The following is a 20,343-nucleotide window of genomic DNA, read 5'->3' as shown; positions in this document are numbered from 1 at the left end:
TTTCACTTTAAGCAATAAAGATCATATTCTGTCTTTAAAAAATTTATCAACAGAGGAATCTGTCGAGGGGGAAGTTATGCCGACTAACTCTCCCCACGTGTCAGATCCTTTGACTCCCGCTCAAGGGACTCACGCTCAAATGGGGCCAAGTACATCCAGGGCGCCCATAGCGTTTACTTTACAAGACATGGCGGCAGTCTTGGATAATACACTGTCAGCGGTATTAGCCAGACTACCTGAATTTAGAGGAAAGCGAGATAGCTCTGGAGTTAGACGAAATACAGAGCATACTGACGCTTTAAGAACTATGTCTGATACTGCCTCACAATATGCAGAAGCTGAAGAAGGAGAGCTTCTTTCTGTGGGTGATATTTCTGACTCAGAGAAGATGATGCAACCTGATTCTGATATTTGTACATTTTTTTTTTTTTTAAATACATTTTTATTGAGGTTTAATACATACAATAATCATTAGGCAATACTTTGCATGACATGTAAATGCAGGAAAAAGAAATCATATAAATGGCACAAAAGACAGGAAAAAGCATTAACTAGCACAGAATCTTGATTTACAGTCAAGGCTAGAAAGGAATATAAATGTCATTTAGTAATGCAATGAAACAAACCAATGAAAACATTCCCAACCTCATGTTTTCTGTTATAGGGAGCTCCCCTTAGGATATAATAGCAAATTAAATATAACGTTTACCCCCAATGGATTATAGAGGCCACTCTTGGACCCCCAACACTATCAATGTGGCACAAAGGGGGATAATGGGGAGGAAAGAAAAATAAAAAATAAAAAAAAAGATACTGGGCCACTCTTGGACCCAAAGTGTGGATTAGAATAGTGATGAACCAACATTTAAACATAGTGGATTGCTAAAACAAGTACCAGTTGCTATCAGGCCATAAGTAAGCTAGGTACTTATTGTTTCACAAGTAATTCTTATGACTAGATCGATATTATCGTCTAGTGGAAAGACATATTACCCAGGCAGTACAGCATACTCACAGTGAGTGCTATTATAAAACTAGTCACACAAATTTTACCCAAAAGGAGGGGAATTCTTAGCTGACCCCTATTGGGGGGCGCTCTATAATATAAGAAAGAGAGCTATAGATTAGAGTGTCTTTTGCCTTTTAAGGGTACATTTGCAGCAAATATCCTAGCTGTAACTGTTGAAATGTACTAGTGGAAAATATAGTGAGCTAAATCTAGGTAATAAATAGGTGAACATGCTAGTAGCTAAATATAGACCTGAACATAAAAGCAAGCATTAGTAATAGACATTCAAAATTCTACTAAAAGGCCACCTTATCTGTGTCAGATATATTGAGCATACATTAAGCAGAACATAGGTGATAAATGTTCATGCAGTGTCTGAAAAGTTCTCGCATCTTAAAGCGTCGTTAGTCACAGCCCACTCATGAGAGCGAGTCCCAGTGCTGGATAGGGCAACCAAGGTAGCATAGATTTGGGTCACCCAGGGCAAAAGTCTAATATGAAGTGGGACTTAGTTATCTAGAGCTGACACATCATCCCTCAGGTTCATATACAGGCAGACCCAAGCCCCACACAATGAAAACAGAGGTGTACCTTTTCCTTTCCCCGTGTGCGCCCCGTGACAGAGTATGGACGCTACTGCATGGGATCATGTCCAAATGCCCCCAGGATCAAAAGTCCAGCAGGGGAAAGAAATGTGTATACTGGGCAATGGCTGGCAGAAAGTTCCCTGAGATTTACCCCATCTTGGCGGTCTGACCCTCAGTCTCGCTGTTTCCATAGACATGCGGCAATGTGCCGTGGGGGCTTTCACCAATGCGGCCCAAACTTCCAGGTTAGTGTAGGTCGGCTGAGTCTCAAATTGCTTCAGTGCCTCCGCCGACACTTTACATCCGTGATACCCATGGCGCACCTCGCTGATGTCCTCCACGCCGCAGGAGAGGTGAGTCATGTCCGAATACAGGGTTACAATTTTTACTTCCCCAATGACAGTGACTGTTCCTGCCTTAGCTGTCTGTCGCTGTCTGGAGGTTTGCGGTTGCATCTCGGTCACTACCGGGATGTCAGGTGGGTCTTTTATTGCTGCTAGGGGGGTTTTAATAGGAAGGCTTAGAAGTGGTATTGCCTTCTCCAGGGCTTGAACTTGAGATACCTGGTCTGTAGCGCTATGGCCAGGCCCCTGATAATCGGCGGCGTCTTCCACTTGCCCTGCAGGAGCTACTGATATGGTACGACAGTGAGCACTGCCAACCTGTCTGGCCAACACACGGAGGCTTTCACATTCAGTTGCCCAGGCCCGCTGTATCCTCATATGGTGGTTCTGTAGAAGCTTTGTCACGGCTGAAAGGATTATTTCGGCATCAGTCGCCATCTTTAGCCGGTATGCGCTGAACAAGGAGGCTCTAAGATTTCCTGCTAGTTAGCCTCAATAACAGTGATGGTACTATATAGTCATAAGGAATGTTGGTATTACAGGGAGAAAAAAAGAAAGTCAGTGTCTTTGAGATAGAAAAGATCAGCTTTAGCAGTTATGCAGTAAACAGCCGCCAACAGGGGGCTGCGCGACAGTGAATTCCCGTGTGGGAGTCACTGGGGGGTTTTGAGAAGGCCTCAGCCTTGAAATAGCTCCGGTAACAGTAGGTGCTGCACGATCCTAGGAAGGGAGGCATCAAATGAAAGATTAACTTTTCAAAGTCTTGCTTCCAACAATTTAAAGCCCAAATACTGGCTATATCTTTCAATATTCTGTAGTTTCAGCAGGAAGGTGTGAGCAGCAAACAGTTTTGCGTCCAGAGATGGCCGCCGCCCGGAAGTTCCCCCCTGATATTTCTACATTTAAATTTAAGCTTGAACACCTCCGTGTGTTACTCAGGGAGGTTTTAGCTGCTCTGAATGACTGTGATACAATTGCAGTGCCAGAGAAATTGTGTAGACTGGATAAATACTATGCAGTGCCGGTGTGTACTGATGTTTTTCCAATACCTAAAAGGTTTACAGAAATTATTACTAAGGAATGGGATAGACCAGGTGTGCCGTTCTCTCCCCCTTCTGTTTTTAGAAAAATGTTTTCAATAGACGCCACCACCACACGGGACTTATGGCAGACAGTCCCTAAGGTGGAGGGAGCAGTTTCTACTCTAGCAAAGCGTACTACTATCCCTGTCGAGGACAGTTGTGCTTTCTTAGATCCAATGGATAAAAAGTTAGAGGGTTACCTTAAGAAAATGTTTATTCAACAGGGTTTTATCCTACAGCCCCTTGCATGCATTGCGCCTGTCACTGCTGCTGCGGCGGCATTCTGGTTTGAGTCTCTGGAAGAGGCTTTACAGGTAGCGACTCCATTGGATGAAATACTTGACAAGCTTAGAGCACTTAAGCTAGCCAATTCTTTTGTTTCTGATGCCATTATTCATTTGACTAAACTAACAGCTAAGAATTCTGGTTTTGCTATCCAGGCGCGCAGAGCGCTATGGCTTAAATCATGGTCAGCTGACGTTACTTCAAAATCGAAGCTGCTTAACATTCCCTTCAAGGGGCAGACCCTATTCGGGCCTGGTTTGAAGGAGATTATTGCTGATATCACTGGAGGAAAAGGTCATTCCCTTCCTCAGGATAGGTCCAAACCAAGGGCCAAACAGTCTAATTTTCGTGCCTCTTGAAACTTCAAGGCAAGTGCGGCATCAATTTCCTCTAATGCAAAACAAGAGGGAACTTTTGCTCAGTCCAAGACGGTCTGGAGACCTAACCAGACCTGGAACAAGGGTAAGCAGGCCAAAAAACCTGCTGCTGCCTCTAAGACAGCATACCTCATACCTCATACGGACATAGTGTTGGCATTTCTGAGGTCGCATGGGTGGAAGGTGAACGAGAAAAAGAGTTCTCTATCCCCCCTCAAAAGAGTTTCCTTCCTATGGACTCTGATAGATTCTGTAGAAATGAAAATTTACCTGACGGAGTCCAGGTTATCAAAACTTCTAAATTCCTGCCATGTTCTTTATTCCATCCCTCGCCCTTCAGTGGCTCTGTGCATGGAAGTAATAGGCTTAATGATAGCGGCAATGGACATAGTGCCGTTTGCACGCCTACATCTCAGACCGCTGCAACTTTGTATGCTCAGTCAGTGGAATGGGGATTACACAGATTTGTCCCCTTTACTGAATCTGGACCAAGAGACCAGGGATTCTCTTCTCTGGTGTCTATCTCGGGTCCATCTGTCCAAAGGTATGACCTTTCGCAGGCCAGATTGGACAATTGTAACGACAGATGCCAGCCTTCTAGGTTTGGGTGCAGTCTGGAACTCCCTGAAGGCTCAGGGATCGTGGACTCAGGAGAAGTCACTCCTTCCAATAAACATTCTGGAACTAAGAGCGATATTGAATGCTCTTTAGGCTTGGCCTCATCTAGCGACAATGAGGTTCATCAGATTTCAGTCGGACAACATCACGACTGTGGCTTACATCAACCATCAAGGGGGAACAAGGAGTTCCCTAGCGATGTTAGAAGTCTCAAAGATAATTCGCTGGGCAGAGATTCACTCTTGCCACCTATCAGCTATCCATATTCCCAGGTGTAGAGAACTGGGAGGCGGATTTTCTAAGTCGTCAGACTTTTCATCCGGGGGAGTGGGAACTCCATCCGGAGGTGTTTGCACAATTGGTTCTTCGTTGGTGCGAACCAGAACTGGATCTCATGGCGTCTCGCCAGAACGCCAAGCTTCCTTGTTACGGATCCAGGTCCAGGGACCCCAAGGCAACGCTGATAGATGCTCTAGCAGCACCTTGGTCCTTCAACCTGGCTTATGTGTTTCCACCGTTTCCTCTGCTCCCTCGTTTGATTGCCAAAGTCAAGCAGGAGAGAGCATCGGTGATCTTGATAGCGCCTGCGTGGCCACGCAGGACTTGGTATGGAGATCTGGTGGACATGTCATCCTTTCCACCATGGACTCTGCCGCTGAGACAGGACCTTCTACCTCAAGGTCCTTTCAACCATCCAAATCTAATTTCTCTGAGGCTGACTGCCTGGAGATTGAACGCTTGATTTTATCAAAGTGTGGTTTCTCCTAGTCAGTCATTGATACCTTGATTCAGGCACGGAAGCCTGTCACCAGGAAAATCTATCATAAAATATGGCGTAAATATCTTTATTGGGGTGAATCTAAGGGCTACTCGTGGAGTAAGGTCAGGATTCCCAGGATATTATCTTTTCTCCAAGAAGGATTGGAGAAAGGATTGTCAGCTAGTTCCTTAAAGGGACAGATTTCTGCGCTATCTATTCTTTTGCACAAGCGTCTGGCGGATGCCCCAGACGTTCAGGCATTTTGTCAGGCTTTAGTTAGAATCAAGCCTGTGTTTAAACCTGTTGCTCCACCTTGCAGCTTAAATTTGGTTCTTAAAGTTCTTCAGGGGGTTCCGTTTGAACCTCTTCATTCCATAGATATGAAACTTTTATCTTGGAAAGTTCTTTTTTTGGTAGCTATTTCCTCGGCTCGTAGAGTTTCCGAGTTATCTGCCTTACAATGTGATTCTCCTTATCTGATCTTCCATGCAGATAAGGTAGTTCTGCGTACCAAACCTGGGTTTTTACCTAAGGTGGTATCTAATAAGAATATCAATCAAGAGATTGTTGTTCCGTCTTTGTGTCCTAATCCTTCTTCAAAGAAGGAACGTCTATTACACAATCTGGACGTGGTTCGTGCTTTAAAGTTTTACTTACAAGCTACTAAAGATTTTCGTCAAACATCTGCTTTGTTTGTTGTCTACTCTGGACAGAGGAGAGGTCAAAAGGCTTCGGCAACATCTCTTTCTTTTTGGCTAAGAAGCATAATCCGCTTAGCCTATGAGACTGCTGGCCAGCAGCCTCCAAAAAGGATTACAGCTCATTCTACTAGAGCTGTGGCTTCCACATGGGCCTTTAAAAATGAGGCTTCTGTTGAACAGATTTGCAAGGCGGCGACTTGGTCTTCGCTTCATACCTTTTCAAAATTCTACAAATTTGATACTTTTTCTTCTTCGGAGGCTATTTTTGGGGGAGAGGTTTTACAGGCAGTGGTACCTTCCGTTTAAGTACCTGCCTTGTCCCTCCCTTCATCCGTGTACTTTAGCTTTGGTATTGGTATCCCACAAGTAATGGATGATCCGTGGACTGGATACACCTTACAAGAGAAAACATAATTTATGCTTACCTGATAAATTTATTTCTCCTGTGGTGTATCCAGTCCACGGCCCGCCCTGTCATTTTAAGGCAGGTATTTTTTAATTTTAAACTACAGTCACCACTGCACCCTCTGGTTTCTCCTTTCTCTGCTTGTTTTCGGTCGAATGACTGGATATGGTAGTGAGGGGAGGAGCTATATAGACAGCTCTGCTGTGGGTGTCCTCTTGCAACGTCCTGTTGGGAATGAGAATATCCCACAAGTAATGGATGATCCGTGGACTGGATACACCACAAGAGAAATAAATTTATCAGGTAAGCATAAATTATGTTTTTATGTGCACGTAATTTCCTGTTTTCTTTCCATTGGCTCACCTGATGTGTTCAGATAGCTCACAGTAGTTTGTTACTGCTCTTTCAAAAAGGATACCATTGATGAAAGAAGTAAATTGAAAAGTTGTTTAAAACTCTTCTCTCTCTCTCTAAAGATAATCTTTTGGTTTCATGTCCCTTTAATGCTATGTATAATAGCGTTTTTATGCATATTAATTGAATATGTCATGGTAACAAATTTGTAATGTTCTATATTACTTTTCTTTGTTCATTTGACAGGATTTGATGATGAGAAGGAAAATGAGCAACTGAGGCTTTATGCAGTACAATCTTACCTTGCCTTGCTGGAAAAAGAGACTGCCTATTACCCTCAGCGCTTCCTACAAGTTATCAGCTGGGTAAGGAGCAGGTTATTGGTGCAAAACCTTTGCTGTTTGATTCTATCACAACTTTTTATCTATTTCTTTCTCTTTATTTGTGTGTGTTTTAAGAGAAGCATTTTAATATGTACACTTTTTATTTTATTTGATATGGCTCAACTGTATATACTATTCTGAGCCACTAAGAGGGGCAAATAAGTATGCAGCTTGCACAGAATTTTAGTATATTAACCACGTGATTATGGAAAAAGTGGCTTTAGGCAAATTGATCAATTTATTACCCACAAAGGAGGTTTCTCTCAATAAAAAATTCCACCACCAACTTATCCCTTTCCCTGAACATTTTGGATACCGCAGGATAGGATTATATTGAAAGAGAAAAGTTAGTAAAAGTAATAAAGAAATATATTTTAGTTGAAGAACATAGTGTTCAGTTTAAAATGAAAACTGTATATAGTTTATTCCTAAATGGTATCAAGGGATTTTATACAAGATACAGTGATAGTTGTTTAAAAGGGACAGTCTAGTTAAAACTAAACTAGGCATGCAATGTGAAACAACTTTTCAGTTTGCTTTGTTCTCTTGGTATTTTTTGTTGAAAGTTAAACCTAGGTAGGCTCATTTGCTAATTTCTAAGCCCTTGAATGCTGCCTTTTATCTCAGTAATTTTTTTACAGTTTTTCATAGCTAGACAGCGCTATTTCATGTGTGCCATATAAATAACATTGTGCTCACTCCCATGGAGTTACCTAGGAGTCAGCACTGATTGGCTAAAATGAAAGTCTGTGAAAAGAACTGAGATAATGGGGCAGTCTGCAGAGGCTTAGATACAAGTTAATCATATAAGTAAAAGGCTGCAACTAACGATTATTTTCATAATCGATTAATCGGCCGATTATTTTTTCGATTAATCGACTAATCGGATAAAAAGAGAATCAATAATAGTTTTCTATGTTTTAAATAAAATCCACATAATGACTGTTACAAAGATAAACTTCAGACTAAAACTTTACATTAACACAACTGTTTCTTCAATTTTTAAGCAGCAGAGCACAGTTTTATAACTAAACAAAACAAAACCACAAATTGTTTGAAAAGTGGTAGAACTAGAAAGAGTTAGTCTATCACTGTTAATAACAATCTGTTATTCACTCTTTCAGAAACTTTGCATTGAAATGCAAAAATCTCAACATGTCCACATGCTTCTGGCTAAAGCTGGTTCTCTGTTTGCAGGTATATTTCCTGCAGCAGAGAAAACGCTGTTGAGGTGTATAAGTAGGGTTTTCCTAATTTCACCAAAGTGGGATATTTATCTTTGTTAGCTCTTCACCAATGCTAAGTGTTTTCTACCTTGGCAAGGGGCCTCTCAAAGTAACCCTTGACTTCATTCTAACATAAAAATATCTTGAATATCTATATGCAATGGTAAATAACCAGCTATAAGGTTAGGGGAAATATCTAGTCCGCTCTAAAAATAACGAATAAATATTTATAAAGGTTGAATCTGGTACATATTATCACAATTTATTAAAAATATAAAAAAAAACAATAAAAAACAAAATCAGAAGCACTAAGGACTGAATATCAATAACAGGACAAAGCCTTACACATTTATTTATACAGTACATATAATCAGCAATAGCAAGCAATACGCTAATAATTGTGCAAACAGATAATAGTGCACATCAATTTAAATAACTCCCATCAATCTAGGGGCAAGGTGTAAACAACAAGCTTGGCACTATATCATGAAAAGCATAGTTCCAAATCACCAGATTTAATATAAACAATCCAAATGATGACTATTATAGCTGGGTTGCACATAAGCCAGGGGTAGTTGTATACGTATACTGTCCTGAAAAAGTGAAAAGTAAAATGTCTGTAGACGTCCTTTAGGCTAAGGACATAACCATAAAATACAATACCATATGCAGGAGTTCATTGGAGTGAAGCAGCTGGTGTTGTGCACAGACCAACTAATTGCAAACCAACTAATCGATTAATCGATTATGAGATTCGTTGACAACTATTTCTCCAACATAGGTGTGTCCGGTCCACGGCGTCATCCTTACTTGTGGGATATTCTCTTCCCCAACAGGAAATGGCAAAGAGCCCAGCAAAGCTGGTCACATGATCCCTCCTAGGCTCCGCCTTCCCCAGTCATTCTCTTTGCCGTTGCACAGGCAACATCTCCACGGAGATGGCTAAGAGTTTTTTGGTGTTTAAATGTAGTTTTTATTCTTCAATCAAGAGTTTGTTATTTTAAAATAGTGCTGGTATGTACTATTTACTCTGAAACAGAAAGGAGATGAAGATTTCTGTTTGTAAGAGGAAAATGATTTTAGCAACCGTTACTAAAATCGATGGCTGTTTCCACACAGGACTGTTGAGAGGAATTAACTTCAGTTGGGGGAAACAGTGAGCAGACTTTTGCTGCTTGAGGTATGACACATTTCTAACAAGACTTGGTAATGCTGGAAGCTGTCATTTTCCCTATGGGATCCGGTAAGCCATTTTCTTAATTGTTAATATAAGAATAAAGGGCTTCACAAGGGCTTTAAAGACTGGTAGACATTTTTCTGGGCTAAAACGATTACTTTATAAGCATATTTATTGGTTTATAACTTTGGAGAGTTATTTTAATCTTGGGAATTCTGTTAAAAAAAACGGCAGGCACTGTATTGGACACCTTTTTCACTGGGGGCCTTTTCTAGTCATAGGCAGAGCCTCATTTTCGCGCCACTAATGCGCAGTTGTTTTTGAGAAGCAAGGCATGCAGATGCATGTGTGAGGAGCTCAGATCCACTGAAAAAGCTTATTGAAGGCGTCATTTGGTATCGTATTCCCCTCTGGGCTTGGTTGGGTCTCAGCAAAGCAGATACCAGGGACTGTATAGGGGTTAAATGTAAAAACGGCTCCGGTTCCGTTATTTTAAGAGTTAAAGTTTTCAAATTTGGTGTGCAATACTTTTAAGGCTTTAAGACACTGTGGTGAAATTTTGGTGAATTTTGAACAATTCCTTCATACTTTTTTGCATATTCAGTAATAAAGTGTGTTCAGTTTAAAATTTAAAGAGACAGTAACGGTTTTATTTTAAAACGTTTTTTGTGCTTTGTTATCAAGTTTATGCCTATTAACATGTCTGAACTATCAGATAGACGATGTTCTGTATGTTCGGAAGCCAAGGTTCCTCTCCATTTAAATATATGTGATGAATGTGACAAACAAAGTAGGGACAATGATGCCACTGATAATAATGTTGCCCAAACTGATTCCTTAAGTGAGGGGAGTAAGCATGGTACTGCATCATCTCCTTCCATGTCTACACCAGTCTTGCCCACTCAGGAGGTCCCTAGTGCATCTAGTGCGCCAATCCTCCTTACTATGCAACAATTAACGGCTGTAATGGATAATTCTATTAAAAACATTTTAGCCAAAATGCCCACTTATCAGCGAAAGCGTGACTGCTCTGTTTTAGATACTGAAGAGCATGAGGACGCTGATGATAATGGTTCTGACATGCCCTTACACCAGTCTGAAGGGGCCAGGGAGGTTTTGTCTGAGGGAGAAATTTCAGATTCAGGAAAAATTTATCAACAAGCTGAACCTGACGTTATTACATTCAAATTTAAATTGGAACATCTCCGCGCTCTGCTTAAGGAGGTGTTATCTACTCTGGATGATTGTGACAATTTGGTCATTCCAGAGAAATTATGTAAGATGGACAAGTTCCTAGAGGTCCCGGTGCCCCCCGAAGCTTTTCCTATACCCAAGCGGGTGGCGGACATTGTAAATAAAGAATGGGAAAGGCCCGGCATACCTTTTGTCCCTCCCCCTATATTTAAGAAATTATTTCCTATGGTCGACCCCAGCAAGGACTTATGGCAGACAGTCCCCAAGGTCGAGGGGGCGGTTTCTACTCTAAACAAACGCACCACTATCCCTATAGAAGATAGTTGTGCTTTCAAAGATCCTATGGATAAAAAATTAGAGGGTTTGCTTAAAAAGATGTTTGTTCAGCAAGGTTACCTTCTACAACCAATTTCATGCATTGTTCCTGTCACTACAGCAGCGTGTTTCTGGTTCGAAGAACTAGAAAAGTCGCTCAATAAAGCATCTTCTTATGAGGAGGTTATGGACAGAGTTCAAGCACTTAAATTGGCTAACTCTTTTACCTTAGACGCCACTTTGCAATTAGCTAGATTAGCGGCGAAAAATTCAGGTTTTGCTATTGTGGCGCGCAGAGCGCTTTGGCTAAAGTCTTGGTCAGCGGATGTGTCCTCCAAGAACAAATTGCTTAACATCCCTTTCAAGGGGAAAACGCTGTTTGGCCCTGACTTGAAAGAGATTATTTCAGACATCACTGGGGGAAAGGGCCACGCCCTTCCTCAGGATAGGTCTTTTAAGGCTAAAAATAAAACAAATTTTCGTCCCTTTCGCAGAAACATACCAGCCTCAAATTCTACATCCTCTAAGCAAGAGGGTAATTCTTCTCAAACCAAGCCAGCCTGGAGACTGATGCAAGGCTGGAACAAAGGTAAGCAGGCCAAGAAGCCTGCTACCGCTACCAAGACAGCATGAGATGCTGGCCCCCGATCCGGGACCTGATCTGGTGGGGGGCAGACTCTCTCTCTTCGCTCAGGCTTGGGCAAGAGATGTTCAGGATCCTTGGGCGCTAGAAATAGTTTCTCAAGGTTATCTCCTGGAATTCAAGGAACTACCCCCAAGGGGAAGGTTCCACAGGTCTCAATTGTCTTCAGACCAAATAAAAAGACAGGCATTCTTACATTGTGTAGAAGACCTGTTAAAAATGGGAGTGATTCATCCTGTTCCATTAGGAGAACAAGGGATGGGGTTTTACTCCAATCTGTTCATAGTTCCCAAAAAAGAGGGAACATTCAGGCCAATTTTGGATCTCAAGATCCTAAACAAATTTCTCAGGGTTCCATCGTTCAAAATGGAAACCATTCGGACAATTCTTCCTACCTTCCAGGAAGGTCAATTCATGACCACGGTGGATTTAAAGGATGCGTATCTACATATTCCTATCCACAAGGAACATCATCGGTTCCTAAGGTTCGCCTTTCTGGACAAGCATTACCAGTTTGTGGCACTTCCATTCGGATTAGCCACTGCTCCAAGAATTTTCACAAAGGTACTAGGGTCCCTTCTAGCGGTGCTAAGGCCAAGGGGCATTGCAGTAGTACCTTACTTGGACGACATTCTAATTCAAGCGTCGTCTCTGCCACAAGCAAAGGCTCATACGGACATTGTCCTAGCCTTTCTCAGATCTCACGGGTGGAAAGTGAACGTAGAAAAAAGTTTTCTATTCCCGTCAACAAGAGTTCCCTTCTTGGGAACAATAATAGACTCCTTAGAAATGAAGATTTTTCTGACAGAGGCCAGAAAATCAAAACTTCTAAGCTCTTGTCAAGTACTTCATTCTGTTCTTCTTCCTTCCATAGCGCAGTGCATGGAAGTAATAGGTTTGATGGTTGCGGCAATGGACATAGTTCCTTTTGCGCGGATTCATCTAAGACCATTACAACTGTGCATGCTCAGACAGTGGAATGGGGATTATACAGACTTGTCCCCGACGATCCAAGTAGATCAGAGGACCAGAGATTCACTCCGTTGGTGGCTGACCCTGGACAACCTGTCTCAAGGGATGAGCTTCCGCAGACCAGAGTGGGTCATTGTCACGACCGACGCCAGTCTGGTGGGCTGGGGCGCGGTCTGGAACTCCCTGAAAGCTCAGGGTCTATGGTCTCGGGAAGAATCTCTTCTCCCGATAAACATTCTGGAACTGAGAGCGATATTCAATGCTCTCAAGGCTTGGCCTCAACTAGCAAAGGCCAAATTCATAAGGTTTCAATCAGACAACATGACGACTGTTGCATATATCAACCATCAGGGGGGAACAAGGAGTTCCCTGGCGATGGAAGAAGTGTCCAAAGTAATTCAATGGGCGGAGATTCACTCCTGCCACTTGTCTGCAATCCACATCCCAGGAGTGGAAAATTGGGAAGCGGATTTTCTGAGTCGTCAGAAATTTCATCCGGGGGAGTGGGAACTCCATCCGGAAATCTTTGCCCACATAACTCAATTATGGGGCATTCCAGACATGGATCTGATGGCGTCTCGTCAGAACTTCAAGGTTCCTTGCTACGGGTCCAGATCCAGGGATCCCAAGGCGACTCTAGTAGATGCACTAGTAGCACCTTGGACCTTCAACCTAGCCTATGTATTCCCACCGTTTCCTCTCATTCCCAGGCTGGTAGCCAGGATCAATCAGGAGAGGGCTTCGGTGATCTTGATAGCTCCTGCGTGGCCACGCAGAACTTGGTATGCAGACCTGGTGAATATGTCATCGGCTCCACCATGGAAGCTACCTTTGAGACGGGACCTTCTTGTTCAAGGTCCGTTCGAACATCCGAATCTGGCCTCACTCCAACTGACTGCTTGGAGATTGAACGCTTGATTTTATCAAAGCGTGGGTTCTCAGATTCTGTCATTGATACTCTTATTCAGGCTAGAAAGCCTGTAACTAGAAAAATTTACCATAAAGTATGGAAGAAATATATCTGTTGGTGCGAATCGAAAGGATTCCCATGGAACAGGGTAAAAATTCCTAAAATTCTATCCTTTCTACAAGAGGGTCTGGAGAAAGGATTATCTGCAAGTTCTTTGAAGGGACAGATTTCTGCTTTATCTGTTTTACTTCACAAAAAGCTGGCGGCTGTGCCAGATGTTCAAGCTTTTGTTCAGGCTCTGGTTAGAATCAAGCCTGTTTACAAACCTTTGACTCCTCCTTGGAGTCTCAATTTAGTTCTTTCAGTTCTTCAAGGGGTTCCGTTTGAACCCTTACATTCCGTAGATATTAAGTTATTATCTTGGAAAGTTTTGTTTTTGGTTGCAATTTCTTCTGCTAGAAGAGTTTCAGAGTTATCTGCTCTGCAGTGTTCTCCTCCTTATCTGGTGTTCCATGCAGATAAGGTGGTTTTGCGTACTAAACCTGGGTTTCTTCCGAAAGTTGTTTCTAACAAAAATATTAACCAGGAGATAGTTGTGCCTTCTTTGTGTCCGAATCCAGTTTCAAAGAAGGAACGTTTGTTGCACAATTTGGATGTAGTTCGTGCTCTAAAATTCTATTTAGAGGCTACAAAGGATTTCAGACAAACATCTTCCTTGTTTGTTGTTTATTCTGGTAAAAGGAGAGGTCAAAAAGCAACTTCTACCTCTCTCTCTTTTTGGCTTAAAAGCATCATCCGATTGGCTTATGAGACTGCCGGACGGCAGCCTCCTGAAAGAATCACAGCTCACTCCACTAGGGCTGTGGCTTCCACATGGGCCTTCAAGAACGAGGCTTCTGTTGATCAGATATGTAAGGCAGCGACTTGGTCTTCACTGCACACTTTTACAAAATTTTACAAATTTGATACTTTTGCTTCTTCTGAGGCTATTTTTGGGAGAAAGGTTTTGCAAGCCGTGGTGCCTTCCATCTAGGTGACCTGATTTGCTCCCTCCCATCATCCGTGTCCTAAAGCTTTGGTATTGGTTCCCACAAGTAAGGATGACGCCGTGGACCGGACACACCTATGTTGGAGAAAACAGAATTTATGCTTACCTGATAAATTACTTTCTCCAACGGTGTGTCCGGTCCACGGCCCGCCCTGGTTTTTTAATCAGGTCTGATGAATTATTTTCTCTAACTACAGTCACCACGGTATCATATGATTTCTCCTATGCATATTCCTCCTTTACGTCGGTCGAATGACTGGGGAAGACGGAGCCTAGGAGGGATCATGTGACCAGCTTTGCTGGGCTCTTTGCCATTTCCTGTTGGGGAAGAGAATATCCCACAAGTAAGGATGACGCCGTGGACCGGACACACCGTTGGAGAAAGTAATTTATCAGGTAAGCATAAATTCTGTTTTTCATAATCGATTATTATCGATTATGACGATTAGTTGTTGCAGCTCTTAGTATATTTATATAACACTGTTGGTTATGCTAAATTGGGAAATGGGTAATAAAGGGATTATCTATCTCTTTAAACAATAAGAATTCTGGAGTAGACTGTCCCTTTAAGATCATAGATAAAATGGAGATGATTTAATATCTGCAAATGCCTATTCAATTGCTGTGATATGTTAATTAATCCCCTTGTTTAAAAAAAAGTGTCATTATTCATTGTTTTTAGGTATTAGGAGAATTCGCCTACCTTGCTAAACAAGTACCCGTGGAGTCTGTAATGACAAAGCTGTATGGCATTATTGAACAAACCTCTGTTACATCTGAAACAAAAGCCTGGATTATGGCTGCAATAACAAAACTGGCCGCACTCAGACCGCATTCTCCAACAACGGATAAATTAATTGAAGAATTTAGTTGTTGTCTGGACTCTGGCATGAGGCAATATGCTTGTGAATTACAGCAGCTGCGAGAGGCAGGGATGCTAATGCAGAGACTTTATCCAGTCAACTCATGTTGTGAAGATTTAATGGTAAAACTGGTACAAATATATTTTCTTTCAAATTCTGTTACATCTATTGTATCTCCCTTCTCAAAAGTCTTTAATCGTTTTCAAGGAATGTTTTTGTATATAGATCACTTGATCTCTGCTTCACACTATTTATAGTTATACTTGAACTTTAGTTATCGTACGGTACTTTTCAGCATGAGAATGTTTTATAGGAATTGTGGAAAAAAGTGAAGAAAATAGTTTATTCATGGAATATCTTATGTTATCTCTTTTGTGTTTTATGTCTAAAATTGCTGTTTAGAAATATTCTTTGTTAGAGTTGGCTGCAGTGAAATATGAAAGGACATGACTACTTCCTATCCAAGCCACTTTACTTCCACATCTCCTTACAATTATTGTTAGACACCAGCAGAACGGATTAAAGTATTGCCCAAAACACTGGAGTTCCTGTAAACTCATTACTTCTTGGCCACAATGGCTAAGAAACTTTAACTTTTGCAGCATTTTTGCCCCATGAGTGAGTGAGTGTCAGCTAAACATTCTTGTTTGTACTCTGAATAAACTGCAAGCATAGGGATAGTGAAATGGTGCCTTGTTTCTGACGTCATTTGAACACCCTGTCATAAGGGGTTTAGTGAGTTCATGTCTAGCAATTAAGGATTTCTTGTAGGTATAAAATACTGCAGCCACCTTTTTTTTTGGGAGGTTGTGAAAATGGCAATTTATTTTTTATCTGACACACAAAAGAACCACAAATTATTTAAACCATAATGCTCTTGAACATTTTAATTTACTATATGCTCCACCTGAATAGTGAGTCTGTAGTCAGTGAAACATGGCAATATGCAGAAACCATGCCTGTCATTTGGACAGGGAGAGAGGGTATGAGAAGGTGTAATGCACATCCTGTATTTAGTTTATGAAGAAGGGTTTATGGTAGCAGGAGGTGTAATATATAATGTTGTGTAAATGGGACACACTGAATGTTGGGGCAGGACATACAGAGGAAGGGGAATGCCCTGGCGGATACTTTCGACAAGTGAGTTTCGCAATTTGTACATAAATTAGCTAGATCAGACTGTTCATTATGTTTCCAGAAGTGTGTGTATTTGTGACTAAATACAAGAACAATATAGTCTTGCAATGAAGCCATCACTCATTACATTACTCAAGATATGTATGGAAAAAAAATAAAAACGCTCAGCTTTCAGTCTGGAATTTAAAATTTTGCATTCCTACATAATATTTGCGTTCCTTTAAAGTACCATGAAGTTTGTGGAATTATCTCTGTGTGTAATATGGATGTCTTATTTGAGCACAAGTTGGTGTATTTTTATTAAATTTTTTGCTGATAACCTGGATTGCAGCAACAGTTTATTTGTTTTAAACGAATATAGCTGTTTTTTTTGTTTTTTTACCATTTAGGAACTATCCATTTTGTTTAGCCAAAACATGAAAATAGTTTTGTCTAAAAAATTTCTGGGGCATAGGGCAAGATGGCATTTAGTACCCCCTGAGATAAAGTAAATCCATTCAGTATTTGCAGGAATATAAGATGGTAAAGTCAAAATATCTAAATATCTATAGCTAAAAAATTATGATGATTTTGGATTGCATGTTTAGTATAAGTTCAAATCATATTTATTTGTATTTGTTTTTACTTAATACCACTCATAGTGAAATATCCTGTTTTCCACAAAACTTGGGTAGCTTAAGCTTAGCATAGTAAAACCTAGTAGATGGCTTTTGTTACCCAAGCTCTACATTATCTCTTGATCTTTTTTTAAATTTATATTGCAATTTGTTTAGAGCTATGGAGGATGTTATTGCTCATGCCAAACTTTTTGTCAGATGCCCAAATATCTGTCCTTAGTTTATGGAAATAACCAAGCTAATTGATTTATTGCCATGGGAACATCAAAGCCGATTGCATGTTAGAACAAAATTGATCAGACTAAGCATCCTTAGATTAGAGCTTATCAAATTGCAGCAGCTATATGAAATAATGTATTCCAATGCTTGCGTACACAGTTAAGTTTTCTAATTCCACTGGAGGGGCATAGTCTACTGTGTGTGTGTGTATATATGTATATGTATCTATATCTATATATATATATATATATATATATATATATATATATATATATATATATATACACACACACACAGTATCTCGCGAAAGTGAGTACACCCCTCACATTTTTCTAAATATTTTATTATATCTTTTCATGTGACAACACTGAAGAAATTACACTTTGCTACAATGTAAAGTAGTGAGTGTACAGCCTGTATAACAGTGTAATTTTGCTGTCCCCTCAAAATAACTCAACACACAGCATTAATGTCTAAACCGTTGGCAACAAAAGTGAGTACACCCCTAAGTGGAAATGTCCAAATTGGGCCCAAAGGGTCAATATTTTGTGTGGCCACCATTATTTTCCAGCACTGCGTTAACCCTCCTGGGCATGGAGTTCACCAGAGCTTCACCGGTTGCCAATTTAGTCCTCTTCCACTCCACCATGATGACATTGCGGAGCTGGTGGACCTCAAGGTCTCCCCCACCTTCCGTTTGAGGATGCCCCACAGATGCTCAATAGGGTTTAGGTCTGGAGACATGCTTGGCCAGTCCATTACCTTTACTCTCCGCTTCTTTAGCAAGGCAGTGGTTGTCTTGGATGTGTGTTTGGGGTCATTATGTTGGAATACTGCCCTGCGGCCCAGTCTCCATAGGGAGGGGATTATGCTCTGCTTCAGTATGTCACAGTACATGTTGGCATTCATGGTTCCCTCAATGAACTGTAGCTCCCCAGTGCCGGCAGCACTCATGCAGGCCCAGACCGTGACACTCCCACCACCATGCTTGACTGTAGGCAAGACACACTTGCCTTTGTACTCCTCACCTGGTTGCCGCCACACACGGTTGACACCATCTGAACCAAATAAGTTTATCTTGGTCTCATCGGACCAATCCGGTAATCCATGTCCTTAGGCTGCTTGTCTTCAGCAAACTGTTTGCAGGCTCTCTTGTTCTCTTGTGCATCATCTTTAGAAGAGGCTTCCTTCTGGGACGACAGCCATGCAGACCAATTTGATGCAGTGTGCAGCGTATGGTCTGAGCACTGACAGGCTGACCCCCCGCCCCTTTGACCGCTGCAGCAATGCTGGCAGCACTCGTACATCTATTTCAAAAAGACAGCCTCTGGATATGATGCTGAGCATCTGCACTCAACTTTTTGGTTGACCATGGTGAGACCTGTTCTGAGTGGAACCTGTCCTGTGAAACCGCTGTATGGCCCACCGTGCTGCAGCTCAGTTTCAGGGTCTTGGCAATCTTTTTTATAGCCTATTCCATCTTTATGTGGAGCAGCAATTCATTTTTTCAGATCCTCAGAGAGTTCTTTGCCATGAGGTGCCATGTTGAACTTCCAGTGACCAGTGTGAGAGAGCGATAACACCAAATGTAACACACCTGCTCCCCATTCACACCTGAGACCTTGTAACTCTTAACGAGTCACATGACACCGGGAAGGAAAAATGGATAATTGGTCCCAATTTGGACATTTCCACTTAGGGGTGTACTCACTTTTATTGCCAACGGTTTAGACATTAATGGCTGTGTGTTGCGTTATTTTGAGGGGACAGCAAATTTACACTGTTATACAGTCTGTACACTGACTGCTTTTGAACTACACAATTTGTGTTACCCTGCGCAGGGAAGCACAATACCAATAAGCCAGTGGGTAATGGAGATTCCCCTATCTCCAGACAGTACACAAAAACAAAAATAATATCCTAATCACAAGTAAAAAGGATATTAAAAACCCACAGCGCTGAAAAATACAGCTTAAATCAGTGAGTAGATATAATATATGACCAGTGTCAGAGGAGAATAAATTGCAACAAAACATTTAGATATAAAATTGGCCCCAAAGAAAAATAATAAACTAAGGAGTGATACAAAGATGATAATTTATTACATATATTAGCATAAAAACATCAATAAAATACGCTGATCAGACGTATTACAAACTAAATAAAAGTGTAGTATCTAACAATCTAAATGAAAAATGACAAACCTTAAAATACATTCACATCAAAACAATGAATTAAGATAGAGAAATCCGGTGTCAGATTATTTGGATAGCCACATCAACAGCGAATTTCCTTTTGACGTCGGAAGCTGGAACGAGAATGATTCCAAATAAAAAAACAAGCAGAGAGCCATATTTAAGGTGTTCACTTTTACTTACACCGTAATTGTTCTCTGCGGTGGTAACGGATTCCCTCTGTGAGCCGTAGTGTAACCGAGTGTGCCTCTTTGCTTTAAGGAACCGGTGTTAGGTAAACCACTTCGCTCCAGGAATCCAGTGAAGCCAAACAACGGAAGCCGGTTAGGAACAGCTGAACGACTAGTGGGCGGAGCAACGCGTTTGAGCCCGTTCTGGGCCTTTGTCAAGCTCCGGACAGAAGAGATGCAAGGACTTTTAAACCATCAGACTTTGTTATGATTGGTTAATCAACACAAATAGGAGTGCCTGACTTCTTTAAAACCGTGATTTTTTTGGGTCTCCTAATCCCTCCTCTCTTTCCTCTCTGTCTAATGCTCTTCTTTTTCTTAAATCCCTTTGTGGTAATGGATTTAGGAGTGAACTTTGGCCTTGTTCTGAGCAAGCGGTGGGTGGGAAACTGAAGAGGAAAGGGCGGGCAGTCTCTTCAGTCTCCCACCCATTAATTAATAATAGGAAATAAAAAATGCATACATTTACTAAAATCTACCGTTTTGATGTATTTGCCTCTTCGGAAGCAGTAGAGAAGTTCTTCAGGCAGCTGTTTCAGTTTGATTCATCTGCTTATGTTTTAAGTTTTTTTCTTTTCAATATAAGAAAAACGTATTCTTTTGGTTGTGGATTTAATTTTTCAGCGAGAAAATGGCTGTTTTTATTTTATCCCTCCCTCTCTAGTGACTCTTCTGTGGAGTTCCACATCTT

General features: G+C 41.3%; 1 protein-coding gene across 1 annotated transcript in view; it reads left to right on the top strand.

Moving 5' to 3' along the window:
- The window catches only part of AP4E1 (adaptor related protein complex 4 subunit epsilon 1), a 330,072-nt gene that overhangs the window by 170,751 nt on the left and 138,978 nt on the right, over nucleotides 1-20,343 (top strand). Inside the window, exons 12-13 of the mRNA XM_053719333.1 lie at nucleotides 6,770-6,888; nucleotides 15,074-15,376. Coding sequence (XP_053575308.1) covers nucleotides 6,770-6,888; nucleotides 15,074-15,376 — 422 coding nt within the window. The remainder of the gene's footprint in view (nucleotides 1-6,769; nucleotides 6,889-15,073; nucleotides 15,377-20,343) is intronic.

Source organism: Bombina bombina, chromosome 6, assembly GCF_027579735.1.
Source record: "Bombina bombina isolate aBomBom1 chromosome 6, aBomBom1.pri, whole genome shotgun sequence".
Taxonomy (NCBI): domain Eukaryota; kingdom Metazoa; phylum Chordata; class Amphibia; order Anura; family Bombinatoridae; genus Bombina; species Bombina bombina.
Note: the sequence above shows the minus strand (reverse complement) of the source record. Positions and strands in the feature narration are given on the sequence as shown.